This window comes from Myotis nattereri, assembly GCF_964212035.1.
Source record: "Myotis nattereri genome assembly, chromosome: 8".
NCBI lineage: Eukaryota > Metazoa > Chordata > Mammalia > Chiroptera > Vespertilionidae > Myotis > Myotis nattereri.
The window spans coordinates 39,103,128-39,116,331 of NC_138083.1; the positions used below are offsets into that span (position 1 = coordinate 39,103,128).

Consider the following 13,204-nt stretch of genomic DNA (forward strand, 5'->3'; position numbering starts at 1 on the left):
AGTGGAGTATGAGTTGGTAGTGAGGGAAAAGAGAAATCAAAGATTATTTTGGGGTTTTGATGTAAGTGGCACCCTTACGGAGATGAGGTTTGGGAAAACAATATGGTAGAGGAAATCAAGAGTTTTGTTTTGGCCATGTTACGTTTTATGGTAGATATTCCAGGGGGCAGTGCCAGATAGGCAGATGGATAAAATACAGGCATACCTTGTTTTATTGTGCTTTGCGTTATTGCACTTCACAGATGCGTTTTTTTACAAATTGAAGGCAAGGCCCTCCACCAGCAAAAAGAATACAACTTGCTTTATTGAGACGGTTCCTTTATTGTAGTGGTCTGGAACCAAAAAAGCAATATTTCAAAGGTATGCCTGTCATCTAAATCTCAGTAGGGAATTAATTTTTGCAGACAAATTTGGAGTTAGCACTGTATACATATTGATTTACCACTGTGTCACAAGTCCCAAAGACCACTCCTAGGTTTGGTGATTTCAGGTAGAAAGGATACAAAGTAAAATCAGTAAAGGGAAAAGGTGCATGGGATGAAGTCCAGAGGAGACTAAGTGTAAGCTTCCAAGAGTCCTTTCACGTCAGAGCAGTGATTTCTAGCCCGTGTGCCACAAGAATTTTTAAAACATGCAATATCTAACTAGTCAAGGACACTGACCTCTTTTCCTTTAGATTGTCAGATTAAAAAGTGACAATAGCCAACACAACGATAGTCGCTGGTGTGAATGAATCAAAATTATACCTTTTTTATTTTTTTAAGTCCTCACCCAAGGATATGCTTTTATTGATTTAGGGGGAAGAGAGAGAAACATCACATCAGCTGCCTCCCATAGGTACCTCAGCCAGGGATCACATTCAAAACCTACGTGTGTGCCCTGACCAGGAATCGAACATGCAACCTTTTGGTGTATGGGACAACACTCCAACCAGCTGTGCCACCTGGCCAGAGCTATGCCTATATTTTTGTCAGATCGGCAAAAATATAATTTTTGGTGTGCCACAGAAGTTTAGTAATTAGTTTATGTGTGCTATGAGATGAAAAAGGCTGAAAATCACTGCAGTGAGTCACAGGACACATACTTAACTCCTCCTGCATTGAATTATGACAACATATGTGAAATGTGTACCTGGGAAACTCATTAGAGACTCAGTGCCCAGGATTTTTATTGTGGTTGGCCACAGGCATCCTCTGCCAATATTTCAGAAAGAATGCAGGTGTTCAGCATGAACCATATTGTTTGCACAAATAATTTAGGCACAGTAAACCACCCTTACTAGTTAGGAAATGGCAGGAACACTTCTGAAATCCAAGTTCCCAGATACCTGTTAAGGGCCAACCTTGTAAGCAGGCCTTTCTGAGGGTAGCAGTCTCAGGCTTGCTGTGTTTACTCTTTTCTGTACAGTTGCAGAGGAACATTTCTGCTCCAGTTATACATGAGGTGCTATTGGAAGTGTTGGGATACTTTGAAAAAATTCTTGCCCTTCGTAGGCTACCATAGGCCTACTATACATGGGGTAAGACAGAAATACAGAAATTAGAGTAGTTGTACCAAGGAAGTGCCATTAAAACTGCAAAGGAAGAAAGGGCCCCCAAGCTGGTTTGATACTTCAAGCAGCAATCCTATGTGTGTATAATACACACTTTTTACTGTTTAGATCAATTTTACAGTGATTCAGTTTATAATCAGAATTAAAATATATACTAAGTTGTGTTCAACATACTAAGTTTTGTATATAATTATCGCTTTCCAGTTTATTCATTGGTTAGTGGCAATTATTTTTTTGGTGTTTCTTTACTTAAAGATTTATAAATTTAGAACCGAGTTAGTGCAACATGAGAAGATAACTTCTTCCATTATAAAAACTACTTTATTGCTTTAGTTGTATTCGGTTCTAGGTGCTAAAGTGCGGGCACGCACGTACAGTGCAATTGAAACTTCGTGGCCCATGCGCAGAAGTCGGTATTTTGTGGAAGAGCCACACTCAAGGGGCCAAAGAGCCACATGTGGCTCGCGAGCCGCAGTTTGCCGACCATTGGGTTATACTAATTGTAATGACTATTTTTCTAAACCATACATTTGATCAAATCCGGGACTTCCCTTTGCCTTCAGGATAAAGGCCACAATATGGCATTCGGGACCCTCTATAATCTAATTCTATTCTAACCCTCTAGATTCTTCTGCTATTTCTTCACACTCCCCATATACTTAAGCCACCTGAATCACTCACAACTTCTCCCTCATCTTAATACTTGAAGGGTTCCATTCAAAGGAGAGGAGATAGCATGAGCAAAGGCACATGTACAAGAGAGAGCAAATTCTGAGTAGAAAATACATATGGTCCAGTGTTGCTAGAATGTGAAGCCCAGGTAGGGTATGGAAAGGTGAAAGGCTATTGGGTTGAGCCCTAGAGGTCAGGCCCTAGGCCTAATTCTTTGTATTCCAAGCACAGTATTTCATAAACCTCAATGAATGAGCCGGTGAGTGCTTAGTTGATATCTGATGTTGGCATGAATGACCTTGAAGTAGTAGGATTGTTGCTTTAAGTTAACTAATTGTATGGCTTACTGAAACCTATCTAAATTTTTAAAAAAAGATTACAATTAGACAAATATTTGTTGAGCTTGTTCTAGGATAGAGATAGCAAAGGGGTGGGGTAGAACAGATCCCTGCTCTTAAATTCAAATGGAAAGAGTGCAAACAACAAGTAAGTTGTATAGCATATCAGAAGATAAGTAATATGGAGAAGAATTAAGTAGGGGTAGGGAGTGTAATTTTAAATAGGGGCATTAGGGAAGGACTCACTATAAAGTTGCTATGTGAGTAAATCCACACCTAGAGAGGGAGAGCAAATGAGCCATGCCACCCTGAGGGAATGTGGTTCCAGGCAAAATGAACTTTTAAGTGCAAAGGCCCTGAGGCAGGAGAGGAGGACAGAGGTGAGGCCAGATAAATAACGGGCTTTGTAGTTTTTATAAGGATTTCCACTTTTATTCACAGGGAGAACAAACAGGAAGTTTTGAGCTAGAGTGACCTCATCTGCCTTATCACAGCAGCTAGAATTCTATTTTTTAAACTTGATAATAGATTGTAGGAGGACAAGGATGGAATCTGGGACAGCAGTAATGAGGTTATATTGTAGTAATCAGGCAAGAGATGATAGTGGCTTCCACCAAGTTGATAGCTGAGGAAGTGGTGAGAGGTAATTTGTTTCTAGATATATTTTGAAGATGGAGTAAGTGTTTTATACAAATATCAAGTAATTAGTTCATGTCTTTAAGTTTTATAAACTACTAGAGGCCTGGTGCATGAAATTCGTGCACTGGTGTGGTCCTTAGGCCTGGCTGGCGATCAGGGCCGATCAGGTTCCCTGCGTTCCTGCCTCCCCCCTCCTTCTCTCACTGCCCACATCTGGTGCCACCCATCCCCAGTTCCCCGTCCCAGCCTGGGGCCTGGCCTGGGGGAGGGACTGGGAGGTTGGCCAGCAGGCCCTGATTGGGCTATTGGGGCCTGCTGACTGGGGGGAGAGGGGTAGGGACCCAGGGGGTTGGCTGCTGGCCCCAAGGAGGGAGCTGGCCCTTGGCCCTCCTAGGAAAGGGACCACCTCCACTGCCACCCTCCCCTGGTTCCCCATCCCAGCCCGGGACCCGGCCCCGATCAGGTGATCAGCGCCTGTGGGCTGAGGGCAGCTCCTGCGTTGAGCGTCTGCCCCCTGGTGGTCAGTGCGCATCTTAGTGACCAGTTGTTTCATCGTAAAGATCGTGTAGGCTTTTACATATATAGATTATGGAATTTTTTTCTCACTCACCTCTGACTAAAAGAAAAAGGTTTGCCCTAGCTGAATTGGCTCAGTGGATAGAGCGTTGGTCCTCGGACTGGGGGTCCCAGGTTTGATTCCAGTGACGGGCATGTACCTCGGTTGCAGTCTCTATCCCCAGCCCTGTGAGGTCGTGTGTGGGAGGCAACCAATCGATGTGTCTTTCTCACATGGATGTTTCTCTCTGACTCTCCCCCTCCCTTCCACTCTCTCTAAATCAATGGGAAAATATCATCGGGTAAGGATTAACAAAAAAAGAAAAAGGTTTAACAACAACAACAAACTAATTTGTGTGTACCCTGATTTAGTATTTTAACCCCAATTCAGTGAAATTTGACACTAATAATTCTTAACTAATATAGTCTGACTAGATAAGGCTGAAAGATAAGGCATGAGTATTAACATAAGTTTGAGAAAAGTGCTGTCAGGGCTCAGGGTGGATGAAATTGTCATCTTGATTTGGGATGAAGTTCCTATAAATTAAAGATACTGATTTATGAAGATGTCAGGGTATCCCTTCTTTTTTGAAGTCATTCAGTGTAAGACCATTAACATCCAGACAGCTCTGCAGACCAGAAAAATTCATAATTACAGGTGGATGATGAGGGAATTTGTTTCCTTTCAGAAAGTTTTCCCCCACTCTTCCACTTGCTGTCTCACATTTTAGGTAAGCCACTGGTTCACACTGAATGTTAGTTACAGCCACCTCATTGAAAAACTGTCTGTTTCAAGAGTGTAATATATCAGGAAAAAGTGTCTAAATTACTAAGGATTGTATTATGCTCAGTGTGTTTTAAGATTATCTTTGTGTGAACATGGAATACAGACCTACCCCAGAATTAAGATAATTATGAAGCAGTTAATTTAAAGTTGAGACCAGTGTATATGATTGTATTTATACATGTAGAGGTGTGTTAGCATTGATGAGTAGTAATGAATTTATTCCCCATTTTAAACATTTTTATTTTTTTAATCTTTTATTTTCTTTCCTTAAAAGTTTTGGTCCCCTTTAGTTTCCAGTAGAATGTCTGGCACTAGATTTCAGTTAATGTCTTCTTAAAAAGCGAGCTGTCATGATTGATAGGGAGACCAGTAATGAGGCTATAGGCACTTAGGCAGCAGTCGGACAAATCTGATTGATAGTATCAAATTTTGATAATTCTGTCTGTAAAAATCAGCCATTGACTTTTTGTCCTACTTGCCCATCTTTTAAAGGGGATAAAAGACACATTACTTTTACCATATAATCTCTCTCATTCCACCACAGGAAGAATGTAGTTTTCTGGTCAAGTTTTAGGTATCCACTTATCACAATATATAACTTACTCTTCCTTCTGTTTTAAAATGTGTGAATATTTTAGTCAGTTGTTGATTTTTTTAAAAGTACATCTATCTTAATTAAAAACAAAATCATACGCTTATATATATATCTTTTCATCTTTTCTGGGCAGAGAGGCAGATGAAGGCTGTAAAAAACCTTTAGAAAGATTGCTGAACATCTGGCAAGAAAGAAGTGTGTATGGCGGCGAGTTCATACAGCAGCTGAAGCTGTCTATGGAGGACTCCAAGAGCCCTCCCCCCAAAGGTAGAAACATCACCACATGTTTACAGCTCTTGGTCTTTGCCTACTTTCGAATCAGATATGAAAAGCTGCAGTGGGGGTTGCTGTGAACCACCAGCGATTATATGATTCTTCAAAGAGATGATCATAAATGATGGTGAGAATTTATGTAGTGCTCGCAGCGTGTAAGCCTGGTTCTAGTATTCATGCTATTCATCTCACACCCTAACTTTTGCTCTGTGTCCTCTTTGGCTCTCCTGCCTTTCAGAGACTTTCTGTGCACCAGGGAAAGGAACAACAAAGTTTTTTAGAGTTGTGGGGAACTAGGAAGTACCCTGGACGAAGATTCTGTCCTAGCTCTGGCACTAAATACTATAGGATCGTGGATAAGTCCCTTAGCCCTTTTAGAACTTGGTTTAATTAAATATTGATGTGGGTTTGGACCATGCTTTTGATGATTGTCAGCTTTCTGTCTAAAACTGATTTTGGTCTTTACTGAACTCAGGATATCCTTGGGAAGTGTGTACATGTATGTGAGTTTTGCCAAGTCCTTAAGAGCTTATGTTTATTATCTTTAAAGATAAGTAAGAACAAACATTATTTGGTTCTTTGACTTCTATTTAGTTGTTTAACTCTAGTTGGCATGACATGTTTCTAAGCTACGACCTGATCTGTACACATACCCATTGTCTGGAGGATCAAGTCCAAGTACTAATACATTATTTAGGACCCTTTAGAATCTGAACTAGTTTACTTTTCCAGATTCTTCTGTCATTCCCTTATATGTACCATATTCTTTTGGCCACACCAAACAATTTTCCCTCTGGTTGCTCTCCTGGTGCCTCTTCCTTTGCATTTGTTGTCACCTCTGCCTGAAATGTCCTTCTACTCCTTTCTCTGTGTGGTGAACTCATTCTTCAAGAATTGCCACCCTCATCCTTACATCTTCCCCAGCTCTTCTGGCACTTAGAGCCATTCCCCCTGTGTCCCTCTGGTACTTCTTACATGCCTCTGCTGTAGAACACAACCACGGTGATAGCATTCATTCGGCAACCCATTATTATGTACCTTTTGTGATCTCTTCCAGGTCTGAGTTTTTATGTATTTTAAGGGAGGGGAGGGTAGCTTTCCTGTGAAACCAGAGGTTAGAGGCTCCCTAAAAATGATATAAATGTTTTCAGACTGAAAGTCGTTGTTTTACTTGGAGTTGATAAAAATAAAACAAAAACAATTTTGGGGCCACTCTGCGGAGTAGGTTCTAAGAAGGAAGATGTTTCCTACCTCAGAATCTGGTGATGTTTGTATTGCGTCCTTTGGTGGTACAGTATTCTGCACAGTGTTGAGGAATTATTTAGCAATCTTTACTCTGCCTCAGAGTTCATTGGCAAACAGTGCAAATTTTTTAAAATACCTTTGGGCAAGTGGGAGAGCTCTGAAATACAATGTTTGAAGCTAAGTGTTGAATTTCAAGTCAAGAAGAAGCACTTGCCAAACAGGTGCTTTGAGTAAACAGCTATGCTATAGGAAGGAGAGAAGAGTGAGAAATAGTTCTGCACTTAGAGAGCAGCCAGACAAATGGGGGAATTTGTGGCCCTGGTAGGTTTGAAAATAGCTTCGTTGGGTTTCTCAGTTTTTTGAACATCTGGATATTAACAACAAGGGAGGCAGTATTCCTCTGTGTGGAGAATAATGCTAATCTAAAGATAATTTCTCCTCTATTCTGTAAAGACGAAGGTTCCAACATGTGTATTAGTCCCAGTTAACCACTCTGTCTTCTCACTGTCTTCTTTGGACCTGAGTCATCAGAATATTTTACCACAATCCTTTCAAAATATGGATGCTTTCTCCAGTAGTTTGTTTTTAAATTTAAATAGCCTTTTTATATTTCAGCTTTAATTCATGGGCAATTCTTTATTTTTAGACAACTTTAGAATTTATCTTTGAAATAAAATTTTTTCTGTGGAACATTGACAGTTCTAACATTGGAGAATGCATGAGATTAGTAATTTTGTTTTAGAACTAGAGATTTCTTGAGTTATATACCAGTCTTCCCATGAGCAAGACCCAGGTGTTCTTAGGTTGCCTCTCTTTTTGGGAATACTCACGCTTTTGCTTGACTGAATGGGTCATACATGAACCACACAGTATTGTATAGTTGTAGAAGGATTTAGAAAGGAAAAGCAGATACAAAGGAAATAATATTTATTGAGCATATATTAGTTAGCAGCCTCTGCTCACTGCTTTTCATAGTAATTTATTTTAGCTCCTTACAACTACTCTTTTAATTGAATTAAATCATAACTTTACAGGCAGATGACTACATTTTATAATGTGATTTGAGAACCTTCATGCTATTTTCATATTTCAGATGAGTGTACTAAGGCTCACAAGGGTATAGTAATGTTGTCCAAATAGATATAATTGATAATAGAGAATTCAAATCGAGATCTATATGACTTCAAAGCCTGTGTTTTTTATACCATGCTTCATTCTGAAAGCACAGTAGACTTGAATTAGGGTATGAATTCATGAGCAGGCCACCTAACTTTCCTGGGTCATAGTGTGGTTAGCTTAGCTAGTCAGAGTAGGGGTTTGACATCAGACTTCCAGAGTATGAATGCCAACTTTGTCATTTTCAAGTTTTGTGACCTTGGGCACAGCATTTGACCTGTCTGGGCCTCAGGTTCTTCACTGTACTTTAATGGCTGTTAGTAGTAATACCTTACAGGGTTGTTGTGAGCAATAATTGAGATAATGTAGATAAGATGTTATTAACCAAGTGATGATAATAGCTTTTATTTGTCCCCCCCATCCTAATCCTCCTATATAATAAAAACGTAGTATGCAAATTGTCCCCTCAACTTGGAGTTGTCTGGGAGTTTGACCAGAGGGTGGGGCTGGGGCCGGCCGGGGGGAAGGGAGGGAGAGCCCCTGCTGGCGGTGGCAGGTGGCCAGGGGAAGGGAGGGAGGCCCTGGCCAGCAACCAGCAGCTGTTAGGGACCCTACCAGTGCATGAATTTTGTGCACTTGGCCTCTAGTAATCTAATATTCTGAGTTTCTAAATACTGTATGAACTGTAGCAAAAATACGAAACTTAATTAGTATTTTTAGTTTCTCAGATTTTGTGCAAGACTATATGAAAGCATAATGGTTAAGAGCACAAGTCCTAGACCCAGCTTTCCTGTGTTTAAATCTGGACCTGGCTGCTCAGTTCAGTGAGACGATCTGGGTGAAGTGCTTTCAGAACTGCCTGAAATATCAGCCCTTTGTTTGTTGCAGATTTTTTTTCTGTATTTTGCAAGGAGAGAAACAAAGAATGAGGAAGCTATTGTAAACAATATTTCCTGGTTCTTTTCTCATTATAAAAGAAATATAAAATTTGTGGGTTTTTCTTTGCCCCAGAAAATTTCAAGTGCATTCTTCAGGAGATCCAGGTTTTTAGGCAGATGACTACATATTGTGATGTGATTTGAGAATCTTTATGCTAACTTTTTGACTTAAAATTAGTGTCATGGTCTGCCATAATGTCTAAAAATCTACCAAAATGCAGGGCTCCAGCAGGCATATCATAAACACTTAGGTAACCAGGATTACTTGAAAGTTAGCTGAGTACAAGTTCCCCTGGAGACAGAGGGACAGGTTGGAGGATAGAAGAGAAGGAGTGCAGTATGAAGGCAGAAGGATTTGGGTCACTTGTAGAGTCTATTTGCCTTGCCTGTAACAGTGTTTGAGTGAATAAAAAGGGAATATAAAAACTGTGATCAGAAGCCAAATTGATAGGGGAAAGGTGCCTTATCTAGATTTAGATGTAGGAAGGGGACTGACAGATTTCCTAGGTTATTTTTAATGGTTGTCTGACTAGATTGAGAATACTGGGCATTATGCCTGCTAACTTTGTACACATGAGTCAGGGTAGTTACCAAAGCTGGCTGTCCTGTTTGTGTAGAGGAACACAGTGATAGTAATTTCTGCCACTCCACTAGCGTTTTCCGAGCTCTGTGTGTCCTCTGCCTTCAACGAGCTTCAAGCTCAGTGTGTTGACACTTGCCTAGGTATTATAGGTATGGAAAATAATAAGACACTTAATGTTTCTATCAGAGGTAAGGTCAGTGTCTGCCAGTGGCCATGCAAAGTAGCAGTGGCCAAGTGCTGTGGGAGTTAGAGGGAGATGATGCCTGAGAGAGAGAGGGAGTACTTAAGGTGATATTACCGTTACCATGAGTAAGGAAGCTTTGCACTTAGGTAGCCAGCCATTTCAGGTTTTTCAATAGAAGCATGATGGGGTGAGAGCTCAGCTTTAGGAATGTTAATCTATAATAATAAAAGTGTAATATGCAAATTGACCGAATGGCTGAACAGTGGGACGACCATCCGGACGACCACGCGATGACGCCCACTGGCGCCAGGCCAGCCAAGGTGGGTGCCATGTGATTGGTCGGGGGCCTGGCCATTGCCCCATGATCGCCTACAGAGGGAGGCCCAGGCCACCGGCTGGCGGGGTGATCAATCGGGGGGAGCTCCACGATCGCCCCAAAGTGGGAGGCCCAGGCCACGGACTGGCCGGGCTGCAGCGGGTGGGCAGGGCCTCCCTCTGCGGGGGCGATTGATCACGGGGCTCCCGGACTGTGAGAGGGCACAGGCTGGGCTGAGGGACCTCCTCCCCTCCAGTGCATGAATTTCGTGCACTGGGCCTCTAGTTTAACATAAGAGTATGGTCTAAGTTGGACAAAGAGCTGCTAGAGTTAGGGAGACCAGTTGGGATAGCGGTCTGGACAAGACCTGGTATGAGGCAGATTGCTGGTAAGAAGCTATGGGAAGGAGCAGAAGAGATATGTAAGATACCCCTCAGAGCTGTGGAATATGCTAAAAGTTGGGACTTTGGGAGAGATTCTGGTGGTTCCAAGGTGTTGTACTTAGAAGATGAGGCTAGTGGAAGTGTTCATAATAGAAATAAGTAACTCAGGAAAAGAGGAATCCTATGGGGGAAATGATGAATAATTCATTTCCAGTAGGTCCTCCAAGTGGAGATAGGTGAGAACTGGAAAAGTAGGATGATAATTGTTACCTGGTATTACTGCACCCTCTTCCATCAGAATGGCAAAGGACAGAAATGGTCCTAAAATTATTTGCATTAGTTTGATTTCAGTATGTGAGTGAGTGGCCGCATAAAGTGGTAGAAGGAACTCCAGCCTAGCAAGAGTGGCTCACTTGGTAGAGTATCATCCTGTGCACTGAAAGGTTGCCAGTTCGATTCCTGGTTAGGGCACATACTTGGGCTGCAGGTTCAATAACAGGTTGGGGCACGTGCAGAAGGCAACCAGTCGATGTTTCTCTGTCACATTGATGTTTCTCTCTCCCTTCCTTCCTCTCGCTAAGCATGTCCTCAAGTGAGAATTAGATTAATTTTTCTTTTGAAGGAGCTCCAAATTAGGAGGCAAATGACTTGACTGTAGGACCCAGACCAATGAGCTCTCTGACTTTGGACATTTGGACAAACCACGGCCTGTGGGCCTTGATAGTCTCATGAAAAATAAGATGGGAAAAATAAAGACATGGGTTTATCTAAGGCAAGGGTAGGGAATGTCTGGCCCTAGAGCTCTATAAGGCCTGCGAAATCATTTGGTCTGGCCCTGTCAAGGCAGTAAGGGTGAGTTAATTAAATGTTTTTATTGCTTTCAGAGAGGAAGGGAAAGGGAGAGAGAATCATTGATCAACTGTTGCCTCCTGCACACCCCAAACTGGGGATTGAGCCCGCAACCCGGACATGTACCCTCACCAGGAATCAAACCATGATCTCCTGGTTCATAGGTCGATGCTCAACCACTGAGCCATGCCAGCCGGGCAGGCAGGCTAATTTTTAATTTGATAATTTTGTATGGCCCTCGAATCCTATATAATAAAAGCCTAATATGCTAAGTATCTGGACAACTGTTCAACCAATCAAAGTGTAATATGCTAATGATATGCTAAGGCCCCTAACCGCTCCCTATGACGTGCACTGACCACCGGGGGCAGACAGTTGACTGGTCGACCAGTCGCTGTGACGTACACTGACCACCAGGGGGCGGACACTCCGACTGGTAGGTTAGCTTGCTGCTGGGGTCCAGCCGATTGGGACTGAGCGAGATGGGCTGGACATACCCTGGAGCCCTCTTGCGGTCCTTCCCCAGCCCCAATTGTGCACCGGTGGGGTCCCTCGGTCTGGCCTGCACCCTCTTGCAATCTGGGACACCTTACGGGATGTTGGAGAGCCAGTTTCAGTCCAATCCCACAGGCCACTCCCCTCAGGAGGGCGCCAGACGCAGGGCTCACGGCTGGTGAGTGCTGCAGTGGTGGTGCGAGCCTCTCCTGATAGGGACTGATTGGGCGCAAGCCCACACCAGGCACAGTGGGGCCAAGATGAATGGGAGCAGCAGGTAGGAGCTGCAGGTGGCGCTGGACTGTGGGTTTCTGCCCAATCCCCGCAGGCCACCCAGAGAGACCCCACCTATGCATGAATTTGTGCACTGGGCCTCTAGTAATCTTATAAATATCCAAATGGCCCCTGGCAGAAAAAAGCTTCCCCACCCCTGATCGAAGGCCTGCCAGTGCTCAATTCAGTGATTCTGAGTGTCCTGAAGTATTTAGTGATGTATGGTTTTTATATATAAACTAGAGGCCCTATGCACAAAATTCATGCAAGAGTAGGCCTTCCTTCCTGCAGCTGCTGGCACCAGCTTCCCTCTGGCACCCGAGACCCAGGCTTCCCTCCGGCCGCCAGCAGACACCCGGGACCTGGGTTTCCCTCGCAGCCCTGGCTTCATCTGGAAGGGTGTCCAGTCTAATTAGCATATTATGCTTTTATTATTTATAGAAATTTTTGTATGAGAGTTTGAAAACTGAAGGATTCAAGTTTTATAATTATTTTTACTTTAGTTACTATATTTAACAATTATTTATTGAGCACTCTTCTAGGTATTTGGAAGTGAACAAAATAATACAAGTTTTCCCTTTTTTTGCTGTTATGCTTAAATTCTAAGTGTAGTGGTTAAATCTCTGTGGGTCATACCACACACTATCCATTAATCAGATAGCTACTATGTGCAAATTACTGCTAGATATTTCAGTGCAAAGTATATCCTAAAAGATTTTCTGTTTTAAAAATACAGCAGTCCTTGCATTGCACAGTAGTGCAGCAGTTTAAAAGTGACCATGTAAGCTGAAACCATGCAAAGTGATTTTAATAATAAAGTTATGATTGTTCTGTAACTTTTAAGATTTTTTTTTAAATTTTGTTTTATTGCTTGAAGTATTACAAAGAGTATTACATATGTAAGATTTTTTGTTAAAGAATTAAAATCTCACTGTTGATTATAATTGTATATGGAAGCAATAGATAGTAAAATTAATATTTAGCATGCTATAACAAAAAATTGGAAGCATTGAGAATTAAAGTGTTTTATTTCTTTGTAACAAGCTTGTAACAAGTGATTCAAATAGAGCTTGCTTACTTGTACAGTTTATGATACAGAACAAGTATCTTTTCTGTCTTAATGAATTGTCATACTCCTAAGTTTGGTTCAGCTTCCAACATTTTATTCTTTGTTTTCAATGTCATGAAAATATCTCTGAGAGTTCCTTTAATATGAAGTTCTTTGTCAGCATCACTTCCCCTGGGACATTGTCATTTTCATCACAACCACTTTCTTCATTGATTTGATAAGTTGGCTCACTAAGTTCCTCTGGCTTTGAATCCAGAGTCTCTAGATGCCTGTGGCAGTGCCAACATTCCTACAGCTAGCTGTTTCTGCTATAGCTCCATTGACGGTCCCTTCAGATTTCAC

The 13,204-nt window shown here is 42.0% G+C and overlaps 1 protein-coding gene across 2 annotated transcripts in view; it reads left to right on the plus strand.

Moving 5' to 3' along the window:
* The window catches only part of RPRD1B (regulation of nuclear pre-mRNA domain containing 1B), a 59,734-nt gene that overhangs the window by 10,897 nt on the left and 35,633 nt on the right, over positions 1–13,204 (plus strand). For both annotated transcript variants that reach the window (XM_081096581.1, XM_081096582.1), the window contains exon 3: positions 5,272–5,405. In XM_081096581.1, the coding sequence (XP_080952707.1) occupies positions 5,272–5,405 (134 nt within the window). The remainder of the gene's footprint in view (positions 1–5,271; positions 5,406–13,204) is intronic.